The sequence below is a fragment of the Nesoenas mayeri genome, assembly GCF_963082525.1.
Source record: "Nesoenas mayeri genome assembly, chromosome: 1".
NCBI classification, from domain to species: Eukaryota; Metazoa; Chordata; class Aves; order Columbiformes; family Columbidae; genus Nesoenas; species Nesoenas mayeri.
In genome coordinates this window covers 123,776,864-123,794,305 of record NC_137541.1, presented here as the reverse complement: position 1 = coordinate 123,794,305, position 17,442 = coordinate 123,776,864, and the positions used below count along the sequence as shown (strand labels likewise).

The 17,442-nt window shown below is 42.6% G+C and overlaps 1 protein-coding gene across 1 annotated transcript in view; it reads right to left on the bottom strand.

The window, feature by feature from the left end:
• The window catches only part of URB1 (URB1 ribosome biogenesis homolog), a 56,366-nt gene extending 50,397 nt beyond the window's left edge, over window positions 1-5,969 (bottom strand). The window contains exons 1-4 of the mRNA XM_080352576.1: window positions 5,777-5,969; window positions 5,412-5,551; window positions 3,670-3,821; window positions 1,511-1,643 (exon numbers count right to left, since the gene is read on the bottom strand). Of these exons, the coding sequence (XP_080208702.1) occupies window positions 1,511-1,643; window positions 3,670-3,821; window positions 5,412-5,551; window positions 5,777-5,924 (573 nt within the window). The 5' untranslated portion in view covers window positions 5,925-5,969. The remainder of the gene's footprint in view (window positions 1-1,510; window positions 1,644-3,669; window positions 3,822-5,411; window positions 5,552-5,776) is intronic.
• Between the last annotated feature and the right edge of the window lie 11,473 nt (window positions 5,970-17,442).

Genomic DNA, 17,442 nt, shown 5'->3' with positions numbered 1-17,442 from the left:
GGAAGTAATGAAAGCGTTGACTAGAAAAGGATCATAGGATATAAACATGATTTATAACCTTTTGAAACTTATTGTGCAAAATTAAGCTATGTGTAAAAATGCCTGAAAGAAAATACTGACTAGGTTAAACATAAGACAGAAGTGACTTATGAAAGGGTTGAAAGAAGAAATAAAGAGAAAGAAATGAGATTTTGCTGTAAGCTCTGGGCCTGATACTTTTATATTAAAAAATTCACCTCTGATAGCCAGTTTTGACATAATAGTTTCACTGAAAGCTGAGCAAGAGTATGATCTTCAATCTGATCCTAGAAACATTTTTTTCTTGTACCTTACTTGCATATCTAATAAGCTTATGGTCAAATGACTACCTGCATCCAAACATTTTCATTTAAGGGGTGGAGATACTCTTAAACCTCTGCAGTAAGGTCAGTAACATGAAATCTGACATTCCCTAAATGGTTTATATATAAAGCAATCACGTAGAAGGCAAAAAAAACACACACACCCCTTTGTCCCCTAAACCACCTTTTACAGTCTCATTTTTGACCACAGGTGGCACAAACCCAACACAAATGTACACTTTTTTTTCTGCAAGTCATCTTTAAAAACTAGAAATAATGTATCAGCACTTAAAATAATAGCAGATTTATTATGCAGTTATATTTGGAATTAAATATAAATATTTTTGTTCTGAGACACTGGTTCAGATCAGCCCTGATTATTTTTAGCAAATGGCAAGGAAACAAGAAATAAAGTTCCTTTTGGAAAAAGAGGAGTGACTTTTGTACTCACTCACATATCCTCCTCAAGGATTTCCACAAAGAGACTGTTTAAATCTTCTGGATATATTTTCAAATGCAATTACTCTGACTGCACTACTACTGGGCAAGGAACTCTCAATTTCTACAACTGCAGAACCTCTATTTATTTCAATGGGACCAAATGCATTGGGAAAAAAAAAATGAGCTCTTCTCAAACACACCACTGAATAGTTTTCAGGAGTTTAATGTTCCTTTCACTCCATTTTAGACATTAAAAGGGTAGCCCACAAAAACTACACATTTATATTTCATCACAGCTTATTAGAACCAGACAAGGCACTTTGATGTTCTGCAGTAAATTCTACAAGGTGATGTAAAAACAAGATTATCCTGAGGAGCTCTGCACCCTGCCAAGATGAGAAAGACCAGCACGGGATGGAAAACAAAGCAGGCTATACCTCAAGGGCACAGGCCAGCTCTCCCACTACCACAAATACTCAGAAACATCTCCTGGGGATTTCTTATATAAGTGGATGGGAAGCTCTTACCCCATAGATCAGTTCTGCTGGCAATTAAAAACAATCAAAAAGCATTTCAGCCTGACACAGGACAAGAAGGAATAGGCAAGCTCTTGTAGACAAAAAAAAAAGTAAAGAGACTTTGACAACAGTTTAGTTTCAAATACTCGGCAGAAGAAAACTGATGGCACCATGGTGCAGCATTGCATGGCACACAGCAGCTTAATTTACCTTCTTACATCTTTTTTTCAATAATCCAGGCAGAAGCTTATTATTGAAATCAAAATGGCTATACACATCCCTTGCTGTATCTGGCCCCTGAGCCACCATTGCTGACAACAGGGTAAGGCACACACGGCTCATCCTAAAACAAAAGGCAGAAGAAAACCTGCAGGTTATTTCCAGGATGACAGTTACACAACCAACCAAATCAATAGATCAAAATTCAAAGAAATACCTTTTCCTGTAAAAGAAATTATCCCATTCCAGCTCCACCACCCACCCAAGGCTTTGGGAGCTTCAGGCATGAAGCAGTTCTGAGTCAGTGCCAACACGAGCAATCAAGATAGCTGTTAGGAAAGCATCCCCAGTCAAGCAAAGCTCTTGCTGCACTTGATGGGAGCTTTAGTTGAATAAGTAACCAACCACTTCAATGACTATCACAATGCAGATTTAGGCCAAACACACATTATTCCGCTATTCACAAAAGACTTAGATTTTCTTTGTGAACTGCCTATTTCTACAAGCTTATGTCTTGCACAGAGTCCCCACTCCTGCAACTGTTTCTCTACTTTACTGCCACAAGCAGGTCCATAGGAGTTACAGCTGGTGCTAAAGTTAAGGACACACACAGCACAGGTCAAACTAAGACTGATTTTTTTTGTGTTTCAGCTGAATGACAGAGGTTTTCTTCGGTTGAAGTATGTAGCATGACCCTGTCATAAACTAAATCCTAAGATCTACACTCAGTTTTCACTCTTGCTTACTGACCACTAGGAAAATTTGTCTGAGAAAACAGAATGGAAGTTAAAATGACAAAAACCACATTATTTTAGGCAGGATAATGGCAACTGGGAAGGAGGGGAGAGGGAAGAAGGGAAAGCCTATTTATAATCTTCCCAAAAATTACACTGTAATGAGAGGCTGGATATTCACTTTATAAAGTAGGATAAAAGGAAGAAAGTGTCAAAATTTAAGAACTCCTAAATTCATGGGAGTTTGCCATTTATTTCAACAAGAACATGACAGGGCCATTGGCTACAAGTCTGCAGATCTCCACCATGTGAACAGCCACTACCATTATGGGGTTTGGAATCTGTCCATCATGTTTCATTCATGGACAATTCGTAAGAAAGCCATATGACTGAAGCAGAGATCCCATCTAGACATAACACCACAATAAAATCCCTTTGCACACCGAAGAGGTAGCACAGAAGTAGTAGAGCATATACCATCAGAAATCTGCAGCCTCCTCTATGCAGGTTCTAGAAGGATTTCTCCAAAAGCTGTAATGAAGTACAGATCTTGCATAGTTTCAAAATTGACTTTACAATGTACCTATCCACTCATCTTTGGGATTCTATGTACAGTTAAAATGTTTGTTGCAGTAAGATCAACTGAGTGGTGCTGGAAGCACGGTTGTGTCCATGAACTGAAAAGCACAAAATTCTGGCCTGTCCAAAGACCGAAAGACAACCTATGCAGTCTCTCTTTTTTTCTCTCCCTTCCAGATTTGTATTAAGATTCCTCTGGCACTTGGAACTTATCTCAGCCTGTCCACAGGGCATGAGAAATTGTTGTGCAGACTGGATCAGATAACACGAGTGCTTAAACAGGCCTAAAATGGCCTTAGATTTAAAAGACAGGAAATGTTACAGAGGAAACAACAACAACAACAAAATCTATTATAGAAATGGAAATCTGACTACAAAAAATACAGTGAAATAAAGCACTCACTCAAGAGCAGCTTTTTTGCCATCATGACACAGATTGCTTAGACTTTGTCAACTACAAGAAAGCCCACTCGTCCCTGTTCCATGCAGTACATTTCACTTCACAAACCAAGTAGCATTAAAATAATAGGACTCAAGATACCATCCACCTTACCTCCCAGAAGGACAGGCATAACCAACGAAAACTAGCAGCCTCAGGAAAGTATCATATAGCATTAGATTGTGTATCATATCAGAGCTTCCACCTTGCAAAGACTTCCAAGTGCAATTATTTTATGAAACGTGGAACAGTATCACTACATAAAGGTGGATAACTAGGCAAAAAGTCAAGCTGAATTTTGCAACATGTTATACAAATGTGCAAGACCCAGACAGCTCCTCAGGATCAACTCAGAGCAACTGACAGAGATTCTCTGCAACAGTACAAAGTAAACTTACCTGTGATTTTCAGAATATAAAGCAGCATAGACCAATCTCATGTAGGAATGAATCAACTTTTTGACTATGTTCATTCCCACAACAGAAAAATGGGAGAGGTCACTGGCTGTCCTCAGTAAAATGGCCTCTAAAGCTTGAAAGATTAATATCATCTGTAAGACATAGGAATATGTTAATATCTGCCAATAGCAGGCACAGCTTGAAATTATTAGTGGAGCAAACAGTAACAAACACCATTTAAAAAAGAGTAACCCCATCACAAGAGGAAAGCTTCCACATATGAAGTCAAAGTTAACTTCTGAATTCTCTTCCAAATTAACACTTCCTTTTCTATTGGATTAGTTCTTAGAGAGTGAATTTTCAAGGAAGCCCCTATACAGATACTATATGAAAGACCAGAGAACCACAAGAGGCAAGTCAACTCCTCATTTTTTTTTTTTCAGTTGCTCAACTCATGAAATTCAGTAGTATGACAGGACAAGTTCCAGTGAAAGCCCAAGACAACATGCTGACTAAAGGCTTGGACAAATAAACTGAATGTCAAAAAGGGTTCCTCCTCAAATGGGAATTGAGACCTATATGCATGACTTGTCTGCATGTGCACAACAGCTTCTGGGGGTGCAAACGCAGACTGCAGCACAATTCTCAGCACAGGCTGATGGATCTCAAAGGCCATTTTCAAGCTGGAGGCTAAGGCTAATGAACTGATGCTTTATGACACAACTGCTAGCAAGTGCATAATGAAACATGTTCAAGAACACCATCTGAGGTGCTCCAGTCTTGCAGTTAACTCCTAGATGAGTGCAGAGTCCACACAGCACTGGGACTGTATTCATTACAAGTATTAGTCTCTAGTAGTAAAAGGATCTTGAATAAAGCACGTCACTGAACATGACACAAGTTGTCATAACACAGACAAAAATGATCATTTAACACAAAGATCGACAAGTGGAGGTTGAAAAGAACACTGCCCAATTTTACGTTATAAGCAGATTTAAGCTAATAATGCCACAGTATTCACAGTCAAAAGCATTTTTAAATTCTTTCATTCATCATTTCATTCATCATATTCTGATGAGGAAAAACTGTGTCCAGCTCAGATAAGAAAAGTGAGGCCAACTTTACCAGTGGCTTCCTAGAAATACAGATGTATCAGGGAGGTGTCTAGTTATCTAAAAACAATTACTTCTACTGGACTATTTTTCTGTTTGCCTAACTGCATCTGTCGACCTCCTTACTTTTGAAATGGCCTTCTAATAACATTTAAAGAACCTTTAACAGCTTGATTTTGGCAGGACTTCCAGTTGTGTGTATCATTAAATCCAGAAACATCCTTGCACTGAAAAGGACATTATTTCCCACTTGATCAGTGCTTCTGCCACTGCGACTTCAAGGAAAACAGACAAACAAACAAACAAACAACATACACAGCAAAACCCATCCCAAATTATCAGTTATTTATGCTGTAAAGCATTTCTTCAGTGGTTCCTCTCCCAGCCTCGATGCATGGTGCCAGTCACTAAACTACAGGGTGTTTCAGAAAGATGGACCCAACATGTTACAATTACACAAAAATTAATGAACCATTTAATGAGCTATCAAGCTTTAGTAACCATTTTACAAATGCTCTATGTTCCCTCCACTAGTTGAACAGACTGTCACAGTTTCGCGGTTGTGGAGATACAGCGATTCCAAATCGGGTGAAGCTTTTTGAAACGCCCTGTACAGCACGTCTGACTTACTTCACTTTCAGGTTTCCTCTCCCCGTCCAGAAGTTTGAAGATCTCAGCACACTCCATGGAAATTTTTACGTATCCCTCCACGACATCATATATCTCAGGCGACGGCAGCGTCTTCGCAACGGAGACGAAGGTCTCTAGACCTGCGAGGCCGGAGTGTCACCCGAGAGCCACCGCCTCCCGTGTCACACGCTACGAGCTGCCCCCTGCCCGGGCTCGGGGCCCAGAGGAGCAGCATGTACCAACGGGACAGCAACAGCCATCACCATCACCATCATCATCACCCTCACGCATTCCCCGCGCTCCTCGGGGAGGCACTCCAGCCGCGCCGCGTGCCTTTACCTCACCGCACCCCCCAGGCCCCTCACCCTTCCCGGCGGTGGTGGGGTCCCGCAGCAGCGCCTTGAAGCGGGCACCGTTGAACTCCTCCTCCTTCTTCTCTTTCTCCTCCTCACGGCAGGCTCGCTTGGCCGCCGGCGGGCCGGCCGCGGGCTCGCCGCGCCGCTTCACCGCCATGCTGCTGCCACTGCCCCCGCCCCGCAGAGGCCGCCCCGGAAGCGGCCGTGGCGGCGGCGCCGCGCCCCGGCAGGAAGCAGCGGCCGGCCCGGGGAACCGCCGCTCTGAGGAGGCGAGGGCCGGCCGCAGCGTAAAGTTCCCCCGCTGAATCGCTTATTTTATGTATTTTTTTAAATTTTATATTTAGTAGTAGTATTTTGTTACTTTATTAAACGGTTTTTAGCTCAGTCCACGGTTTCTTCCTTTGCTTTCGATTATTTGCTATACTTAGGAGCAGGGGGAGGTGGGGAGTGAATGAGCGGCTATCATGGTTTTGATTGCTAGCTGTGGTTAAACCGTGACCGGGGGTTTTGCTCAACCAAAGAGCTCCTAGGTGTAGTCTGGAATGTGGAGTCACTACTGGGAATGAGATGCACGTATTTCAAAGCACAGGTCGGCATGGCATCTGGCAAAGCAATTCCTCTCAAGAAAGTCAGAGGTGTTTTAAACTATTCAGAAAAAGCATTACTGAGCAAAACAGGCAGGTGAATGCACACATCTGCCCCAAGGGAACAAGGAAAATAAATGGGAGTTCAAAACCCCTATGCTGCTCCTTCCTTCTCAATCAGTTTTGAACCTCACAAACTTTCTCTACCATCATACAACTGCAAAGGAGCATTGCACAGCAAGTTTTAGTTTCACAGCATTCTGACGGAATAGCTCATACCCTCCTGCCTCTCCCAACATGTTTGGTGGGTGATGCTGTCTGTATTCTTCAGGTGAGCATAAGGGATTGTAAAAGGTGACTGCCTGCATGAACTGGAGAAGAAATCCAAACTTCTAAAGTTCCTCCGCTGCAAGTTCAGCCAGCAGTCTGTGCCATGCAGGGGCAGCATTTACAGCCCCTGCCCATCCCAGGCCCATCTCTCTCCATGAAGTTTCCCAGCGCTGCTGCTCCTCCCGCCTCTGCCCCAGCTGCCTTGCGGTTCGTACAGAGCCCCCTTGCCAGCAGCACTGCCCTGTGGCCCCTCCGGCCTCCCCTTCAGAGCTTTCCAGGAGGAAAATGATGCGTTGGAAAACGCCACGGCACGGGCGTGATGTTGTGCATGTAAGACTTGGCTGCTTGTTTCTGGTGATGGACGTGTCCCTGTCACACATTTCAGTTGACATTTCGTTGCCCAAACCTGCCCTGTGCCTACCGTTATTGCATGCCAGACAGCCGACCTTCCAGTGGGGCAATTGGTCCCCGGGGTGAAACGCAAAGGTGCTTTGTATGTGTGTGTGCATAAAGCATAAACTATACTTTGCGTCAGAGAACCACAGAATGGTTGGAGTTGGAAGGGACCTCTGGAGATCATCTAATCCAACCCACCTGATAAAGCAGGTTCACCCAGAGCAGATCGCACAGGAATATGTCCAGGCGGGTTTTGAATGTCTCCAGATAAGGAACCTCCACAACCTCTCTGGGCAGCCTGTTCCAGTGCTCTGGCATCCTCAAAGTAAAGAAGCTTCTCCTCATGTTTAGGTGGTACCTCCTGTGCTTCAGTCTATGCCCATTGCCCCTCATCCTATCATTGGGCACAACTGAAAGGAGTCTGGTCCATCCTCTTGACACCCACCCTTGAGATATTTATAAACATTGATGAGATCCCCTCTCAGCCTTCTCTTCTCCAGGCTGAACAGACCCAGCTCTCTCAGTTTCTCCTCATAAGAAAGGTGCTCTAGGCGCCTCATCATCTTCGTAGCTGCTGCTGTACTCCCTCTAGTAACTCCTTGTCCTTCTTAAACTGGGGAGCCCAGAATCATTTAGTCCAACCCACCTGCTAGAGTAGGCTCACCTAGAGCAGATCACACAGCAGTGTGAGTATGGGTTTGGTTGTCAGCACTATCAGTGCCCAAGTTGACAAAGAGCATTAAAAATAGTTATCACCATTTTTCTTTCCTGCCGCTTTGGAATGCATTGCTCACCTCATTTGAAGTGCATCCACATGATCCTCACTGGTACTGCTGAGGGGTGAAAGCTTCTGGGGTAGGAAGACTTCAAAAGCAGACCTCCAGAACCCTGCAACAGTCTCTCATCCATCAGTGCTCCCAAAGCCAAGCAGGCTTTTGTCTCCACAGACATCGCAGTTTCACAGTCCCATGCCGTCCTGAACCAAGAAGACACAGATTTTGGAGTGGAAGGGGAAAGCACGGGGTAGCAGAGGGAGGAGAGAAGTTCTTGAGATACTAGGGGAAAAGTAAAATGGTTGTTAGTTTGCAAAAGCAATAGTCTTAAACTGATTTCCAGTTAACTGGCTGTGTTTCCATTACATTTTAAAATCTGTCCGGTTAAAACACCTTATATAAACACTAAAAATTACAAACAAATAATGAGATACTATACAAGGGTACAGGTTGCCTGTCAGCTTGTGAAACACATTACTCAGGGTGGCCCAATATATTGTTTTCTAGACTTAAATTGAAACCAGAGGTTTTGCTTTCAGCAAGAGTTATTCCAGGAGAAGTAGAGCGATAAGGAGGAATGGAAAAAGTCTTGTTCTGATAAACTGATATGAAATGCCAATAGTTGAAACAGTAGCAGAAGATAAAGGAGATTGTTATGTCAGTAAGAGAAAATGAAAATCAAGTTAGAGATCTATCAAAACCAGATTCTTATTCTTATTTACAAGTAATAAATAAAAGTGGTATTAATGGTTTTATGTTTTTCCTGACATGAGTTTTTGTTAAAACTGTTTTTTTAACAAAATCCTGTTTAAAGAAGTGATCCAGAAGAGGGCAACATTAACAGCTGTTCTAGGATTCAGGATGAATAAATGCTTTAATGCTGATGGAACATGCTATGATGTTTTGAGAACAGATAGTGTGTAAAATAAAAGAAGGTGAAGTTAGAATGCAGCAAAGGGTAAAATAAAAGGAGTACCTGAGACAGAAAGGAAATATGTAAATATTAATTGCTAGATACTAGGTACAAGGGCTTTTTTAAAGTACCATAGAAAAACAAGGCTAAAAAGCATCTTAATGATGCTAGTTACATCATACTCCAAACACTACTACTGCTTTATGATATTTTCAGAAATACTTAATTATAACTCAGTAGATTTCAACTATTTTTCTGCTTGCTTTGATAGCATTTTCATTTGGAATTCACCACAGTATAGCAAATTCTATGTGAAGGCACAATTCAATTCTCTTATTTAATTCTGTTCAGTTCTTCCATAAAACATTACTGGTGGGTTACTCTGGATGATGGGAATCCTTTGTCTCAACCTTAAAGTTTTCCAGAAGTTGGACGGCACATAATATGGAAAGTAAATATCATTCTCAAGAGAGAGTTGTTTTAGTTTTGAGGTGAAGAAAATGAAGGCTAGAGCTAGTAGAGTTGAGAAAATATTTATTTAGCACAGCTTTTAAAAAGCTTAAAGCACCCATATTGATATCTTCCAGGTAAAAGTCAAGTTATCAGAGTTACAAGCCCGATCACTATTTTCACACCATATTTCATAGAATATCTAGTATAAAAATATTACTGCAAAGTGTTAATGAAAATTATTTTAATTTCAACTTTAAATTAAATTATTATCTCCTCTTGCTGCCTGAGTAGCTGTCATAGGCTTTAACAGGGATAGTTAGGAAGACTGTTAATTTCACTTCAAGCCAGATTATTTCCATGTTCTTGCTGTAGTGTACTTTGAAGCCTATGTCCTTTTCTTTCTCTATTATAGCTATGACAGTTTTTCTCCCCCAAGTCTGTTTTTTGGCCAGCTCCATTCATGGAGGCACAATCGAAGAATGCGAGATCAAGCTTAAAGTTCATCTGCTCTGTTGTGCCTACATGTTCAACAGATGTAAACAGTTAATGAGTCAAGAATTAATCTCTAAGATGCCCAGTTTTCAGTAAATTGAAAGATAGTTCTGTGATTCTTGCCAGATGAACGTATAATAATTTCCAAGATACACATTACCCCTTTTGGCATTTGCTAGTCTGAAAAATAATTCTCAGTCCTTCTCATGAAATATAACTCTTGCCCTCCTTCAAAAAACAGTTCCAGACACAAAAGTAATCAAGCCAAGTGACCCTTTCCTGCATCAGCCATCATCTGACCTCTGAAGCCTTTGCTAGCTTGAACCATATCTAGACTACCAAGTCCCAGCCCTGCCGTCCTGCCTAATTTGTCTCCCAAACTTAACCATTATCCCTAGCTCTAGGAACCTCACTCATGCAATCCTGAAGACAAAATCTGCTTTGGCAGATTAGGCCAGTCCTCACCCAATACCTTAATCAAGGTCTGTTTTCTGGTTTCAGCCACAAACCCTCCTATCTTCCTCACACAGCCCCTATCTCTGGCCTTTAGCTGCAGCTCAGCAACACTGGCTACGCCAGCCCTCAAACTTAAGTCTGTTGATATGAACTTGTATAATTTCCTAACCATGCCCTGGTGACCCTTGCTAAGCTCAGCCTGATCTCCTGGCCTGCAACCTCACACTACAGTTGAGTGACTATTCCTATGAGTAGGGCCACTCACAGACCCATACCTAAACTGAGCTATACATCTGATTCTAATCCCGGCTCAGACTTTACCTTTAAAACCACTGATGTTTGGTTTAGCAGAGTCCCTGGCAGTTACAGTACCACTGCACCGCTAGTGTTCTTAGTGGTGGTACCACTTGGTGCCCATATATGATCTGTGATCTGCTCCACACTAACTTTGGGCCACAGCACGTAAGAAATGCAGTAGTTTCTTATAATGAATTTTTCATTTGATGTTTAAATTAATTATAGAAAGCATTCAGAGGGACTGAATATAATAAAAAACCACATATTTGTTCTCAGAGTTCTTTCATGGTTTACAGAATAGAAAAGTTTCCTTCAGCTTTTTCCAAAATTTCAAGTTCCTGTGTGACATACATCTGTTCATCAGATCTTTCCACTTTCCAGCCTTTGACACCTGAGACATGGGATCACAGAGGGAGAAAGGGTGGATGCTGCCAAGAGACGGACTAAGAGTCAGGACCACTTCTTCAACACAGTCTCACAAGAAGGGAATATTCCCAACATAGACCAGCACTATCACTTCTTCCTCATCACATGTCCAGTGCCCCATACTCCCACCACCCTCACTCTAAGCAGCCCAGTGCCAGCTCACACACTTGGAGAAATTAACATTGCAAAGCTTGAATTCCAGAAATTTAGAAACAAGAGTTCTGGGTGATACACAGGAATGGTATATGGACTCAGGAACTGAGTGGGTGGGCTGGGCTGAGGCAAGAACTCCAGTGAAACTGCCCTGCAATGCTGATGCCTCTCTGATGTAAGTAGTTTGGCAATTTAGTAAAACCACAGCTTTTTTTGTTCTGCATCATGAAAAATAAAATCACTCCTCCTCCAGCCTCTTAGTTACTTCAGCTGGAGCAGCACTTCTCTGAATAGCTCAAGGAGTGCATTTAAAAACCTGACTAATGACAGTTTATCTTCCCAGCATTACACCAGAGCCTTATCGATATCAAAGGACCCAACTCGCCTGTGGCGTCAGCAGTATTAACATGCATTAGCACCAGGGTTTTGAGCCAGAGCGCGGTATGAGTCGGGAATCAGGCTGCTTGCCCAGATGCTGAAGATGGGTGGAAAGATTAGAAAAGAAGGGAAGAGGACAGAAGAGCAGGAAGGTCAGTGAGCAGGCTGGGAAGAGCTAAAGGAGGTATGAACTGACAGCAGCTATGGGTATTTCCTTGCGATAAAATGAATAAACACTTCAATTTAACATACAGACCCTTTGGCACTATGGGATAGTTACATCCAGAGGCAGAAAAAGAGTATCTTCCATGCATACTGAAATCCTTCCTACCTTCTATATACAGAATAATCTTCAATAATCGTCAAGCTTGAGTTAGTTTAACGTAGTCATTAAACCTCTCTTCAGAATTTACCATGGAACCCTCATGGCCCGGAAAGGAAAAGCAAGCATTTAGAAACAATGCAATATTAGTTTCAAATTTTGTTATTTGCTCCTTATCTTGGGGTGCTCAGATTGAATTAGTCTGAGGCTGGATCTCAAAACTATTCACTCTCATTGATTAGATATTGACAGAGGCTACTCTTTTTTCTGGAAATACTGGGTTTGCATGCCTAACTCGAGAGACCTTGAGGACTGATTTCCCAAGGCTTTTGGAAAACCCACCACTTTTTCAGTGCTTTGACATTGATTCTGTGGCTTTAAAAAGCTGCTGTCTTGAATTTCAAGTACACAAAATCATTAGGCATTTTGGAAAATCTTATCCTAAATACATACTTAAGGAGAAAGAGTAAACCCATAGTGAGTCACTTTCACAAGTAAACAGGCTGATTTCCAAGACTGTGGTCCACTCAGAAGCTCTGTCCTAATGTCCTTCCTAAACTGAGAGGTAAGACACATGGTCTTTTCTAGTCTGTCTTGGAAGATTCATGTCAGGAAGTGACCAGGGATGACTTATATGCTAAGGCAGACAAGAGGTCAAGAACAACAAATCCAGGACCTTTTTTCTCAGTGCATTTGTTCTTCCTCCACCTTGGGCCTTTTTTTTCTCTTGTTTGCAGCACTAAGCTCCGTAAAATGGGGCATGCCTCTGTCATGAAGGAGGTGATTTAGGGTTCTTCTTGCTGCAGAACAGTGTTTAGATTTCTTAAATCTGCTGTGTGCATCCGCCACAGGCTCTTACTTCATGTCTATACAAGTGCCTAGGTGTACTGCTAGAAGAAATAATCCATATACAGGAGAGGTACCAGTAAGACTGGTAAGAGCAACACAACTGGTGAAGGGACTTGAACACAATATCTATGGGGAGAGGCTGAGGGAGCTGGGCTTGTTTAGTCTGGAGAAGAGGAGGCTTAGAGGTGACCTCATCACTATCTAGAACTACCTGAAGGGAAGTTATAGCCAGGTGGGCAGTTAGCAATAGGACAAGGGGGCATGGGCTTAAACTCTGCCAGGGGAAATTTAGGCTGGATATTAGAAAGAAATTCTTTCCAGAGAGAGTGGTCAGGCATTGGAATGGCTGCCCAGGGAGGTGGAGGACTCACCGTCCCTGGAGGTTTTTAAACTGAGATTGGACATGGCACTTAGTGCCATGATCTAGTAAATGGACTGGAGTTGGACCAGGGGTTGGACTTGATGATCTCTGAGGTCTTTTCCAACCCAGTCGATTCTGTGATTCTGTGATTCAGGAATGTGAGGAGCAGTGGCCTTTGCTGTGTGTGGGGAGGATGCTGGAATGAGATTTCGTTCAGATGGGATGAAACATGAGGAGATTGGTTTCACAAACTTGATGTGTTCCATCTTACTTCTTTTTTGTGAAGTGGTCAGGGTCTCTATGGCGTTATGATTAGTTGAGCCAAGAGCTGACTATGCAGGAAGCAGCTTATGACCACAAAACTCAAAACTTGTAAGCTAATTTCGCTTTCTCTGAAGTGAGTCAAAAAATGGCAGAAAATAGGAAATATTTCCCCTCCTTCTAAGCCTGCTGGGTGAAGTACTGTGCTCTGTATTCATTCAAACTTCTACTGAGATGTCTGAGAATGTTTCCTAACTACGGCTTGCAGAATTGCTCCTCTCAAGTTCAAATTATTGCACACTTGAAGATCTTGTTAGAACTTAAAATCTGTAGCACTCTGTGAGAACTTACAGCATCCAAATCACATTTAGGATTGAAAAAATACAAAAGAGGCTTTTCTACCAGTATTTTCATTCTTGTATCCATAGAAATAGAGGTCGAATCAGGAAAAATGTGCTATGTTATTTTAAATAATCACCATATAGTGATTACTGTAAAGCATGTGCTTTGTTTTAACTGGTCTGGCACTCATTTCCATAGAAACAGAGAGAGGATAGCAGCCTGCTTGTTTGAACTGTCGTGTGGATTTCATCTGTGTCACAATGTAGGAATATAAAGCATTTTAAAATGTGGGAAAAGCCTGGGGTTTTCTACTTAGATTTTTTTTTTTACCCTCAAAAGCCAAAGAGAACATCAGTGAACTTCTTGGAAACTTTATTCTGGGACGAGAAAATAAAAATGACACATAAATTTATGGGAGAGAAAAGAGTAAGAAAAAGCAGTAGGAGGTATAGTGGGTAGATGTGTATATATATGTATGTGAAAAAGTATTTCTGAGATTGTCTATTTCTGATATTTTTTGTTATGGTGCTATAGATCTTGTGATTTTTTTTTTTTACTAATAGAAAATTTTAAGCCATCTAACTCAACTGTCTTCTATTATTTTACATTGTTTGTTCATTTCCTAACTGACAGCACCAATTTTATTAGAATTTCCATACACTAAGCCATGATACGAGTTTCAAATTGGCAATTTGGCTAAAGTTCAGAGAAAAATGAATAATATGGAGAAAAAAGAAATTAAGAGCTCAGATTTTGGCTTTGCTCCTGAAAAGCCTCCATGCCACAACATAGTTCCTGCATTTTTGACACTGTGAAATGATTTCTTTTGTCCCCAAGTTGAAAAGAAACTGTTTGAAGCAGACATGATATCTAGCCTGCATTTGAACTTATAGGCTTTCATTTTTTCTTTCAGGAAAACATGAATCTCACTCCTGTTACTTATAAGGAAAGGCCAAGGCTGAGAGATTCTGGAATTTTACATGCTGAACGTGTCTGGATTAGTTGAATTGTCTTCCAATGACTGCACATTGCCAGCTTGTAGAAGCTGCTTTCAAGGCTATGGCAGAGAAACACATTCTGTACATCAGGATAAATAATGCTTTCTTCCTTCCTACCTTTGCGGTTTACACTGCTGAGGACAGCAGGGATTACCAAAAACATTACAGATTAGAGATTAATGTTGAATAGCAAAGTAGCTCCCATCCAGAGGGAGTGGGCGAGAAATGGCAGTGCCATTTTACTGAAAACATGTCTTCAATTCCTGTTGGCTACAATGTCCAGAAGTTGCATCCCTCCACAGGGAGGCTTCCCTAAAAGGCAGATATCTACATATAGGAGCACCCAGCAGCCTCTTGTGTTGTTATTCAACCCTCACTGCTTCACCTCCCTGGAGGTTACCTACAGCATTTTGAACCTCTCCAAGTTTAGTCATTGCACTTGAAGACTGCCTTTGCCTTTGGGTTATACCTTCACAGTGCCAAAAACATACCAGGCTCATTCCTGCACTACTGGGATGTTTTTTTCCTTACAGCACCACAGGGCTAGAAAAAGCCGTGTTGTCTCACTGGAAAGAGAAGATTCACAAGTTCTCATCAGGCAAACGGCCGCGCAGGATCTTCCGATTCAAAGAATTTCAAGCATGAGTACATGATATTTCTCAGTGATTTTTGACATTTTATATGTTCTTCTGCGTTGTTTGTGCACTTGTCACAGTTCCACTGTCTACTCAGAGTCACATACAACAGTTGCCATTGTTGACATCTATGCTCCAGGAATTAAGGAGCAATTCACAGAGAAGGAGGTGAAACAGCTCCTGTTAGAGCTATAGCAGGTGGCCTGAATATGAGAACTGTCTCCAGGAACTGTACAGGGACTGAGGTTCTGGCATCCTGAAGCCATAGATCATCTGACTGCACTCACTTGAAGCTATTGTAGATACGTAGTTACGGTAGACATGGCAGGTAGACAAGTAAGTTCACTGTAGTCATCTAAACACCTTTCTAGAAGACCCATGTGTGATCCATGCTTCTTTTATGGATGGGTAAAAATCTATGCCACTTATAACATTCCCCTGGCATTAATTTCTACCTTTGGTGGAACTGACCTCTCAGTTCGAGTGCAGGAAGTGTCAGATTAAATGACCAGGTATGGCAATATAAATGGAAAAATTGAGAGGAGTAGGCAGGAGACTCCCACAAGTCTCCTTCCAGTACCACAGTTGGAAGGCATAGGGCAACTGGTTCAGTTCAGAGGCAAACACTGTCCTTATCTGAAGCAGCCAGAAGGAAGAGCTTCACACACCTGGCGTGCTTGTTTGCAGTTGCAGATGCTTCAGAGCTATTCTATTTTATCCTGTTTTTTCGGCATCTTTGATCCTAGTTATCTGAATTCAGTAAAACGTGAAGCAATGTCCCTGACCTCAGGCAGGTTCATGTTAAACTTAGTTTGTTCTTATCTGCCCAGGACTAAGGAAACATGGCTATAATATGTGTGTTACCCAGTTGTTGTTCTGTGTGTGAAGAGGGAGAGAGTGAGGAAAGAAAGTGGACTCAAATTCAAACATGAAGTTCAAGCTGGTCAAAGTTCAGTCTAACCTCCAGAAAGAGGTGCCAAAGTTTGGAAATTCAAACCTGGACAGGATTCAACTTCAGTTGGAGCAGGAGGAGAGGAACAGATTTAACAGAATTAGTTTGGTTCCGTCATCTCTCACCTATTCATGTTTTTTTTTTGCAGGAGAAAGATCAGTGTGAACATGCATGACAGGATGTAAACAACTTGATGTTCTTCCCTACCCACTTTATACTTGAGCACATCCCCAAGGCAGAAGACGCTTTTATGCCCTGTTTCCAGTGTTGTTTCTAGGCTCTCTTTCCCAAGGGCAGCTCTTACAGGAACTAGGAAATTAGTATCCTGATTTATTTCCTTTAGACCTCTATACCTTAAAAGGAGATTCAAATTATATTTGATGGTGGCTTAGCAGGTTGTAACAACAATTTGTTTGAACTTCCCACTGGTTTACTTTTCAGCCTTTCAAAAGATTTCAGGGAACAACCTGAACTCTCTCAAAGTAACGTCAAGATGTTTTCTCACTTTGCAATGAAAGCTTTCAGCAAGCCTACACACTTCAAACTCAGCTATGCTGAACTACACGAGTCTTAAAGCTAAGGGCTGCGATAAGGTGTTGTCAGGCAACAACATGAGGAAACGGAGAAAGGGAAAGTTTCTTTTGCAACGTGGAAGAGTCAGGGCCATTTCTTAACACAGCTGTTTGCCCAGTGAAATCTCCCATGCAGGGATCCTGCCGGGCGTAGCTGTCAGCTGGGCTTTCCCCAGAGACCTGTGAGACAGCGTCTGAAGACAGGAGGCTGGGCTGGAGGGGCAGATTTGGCAGGGTCTGAAGAAGAAGGTCTGAAGGAGGGGAGGCAGGGAAATTGTGCTGCAGGGGACAGGGAGTGATGCAGAGCATCTTGCATCTGTATTGCGAATAATACAAGCAGCGAAAATATTGTCACATGAGTCAGGGTGTGTGTCTTAAGTCCGTGACAGCCCTCTATCCATTGCCAAGCAGAATGAGGGGGGGGAAAAATAAGTTGAACACAAAGCCCTCCGCACAGGGTGTGAAGTAGAAACGACGCCCCTTAGCCAAGAGGGAGGTGCCGGGACCTCGAACTGCCCGGAGAGGGGTGGAGAGAGCCGGGGGAGGGCGGGCGAGGTGCAGCCGGGTCTGAGTCAGCCCGGCCCGCACGATGCGCGTTGAGGGCAGTGCCAGGCACGGCGCCGCCGAGGAGTCGCTTCCCTGCCCCACCGCCCCCGCGGGCTCCCCCGCAGCGGCGGCGACGCGTCTCCCGGGACCCCACGCCGACCGGGACCCACTCCCGCCGCGGCGGGG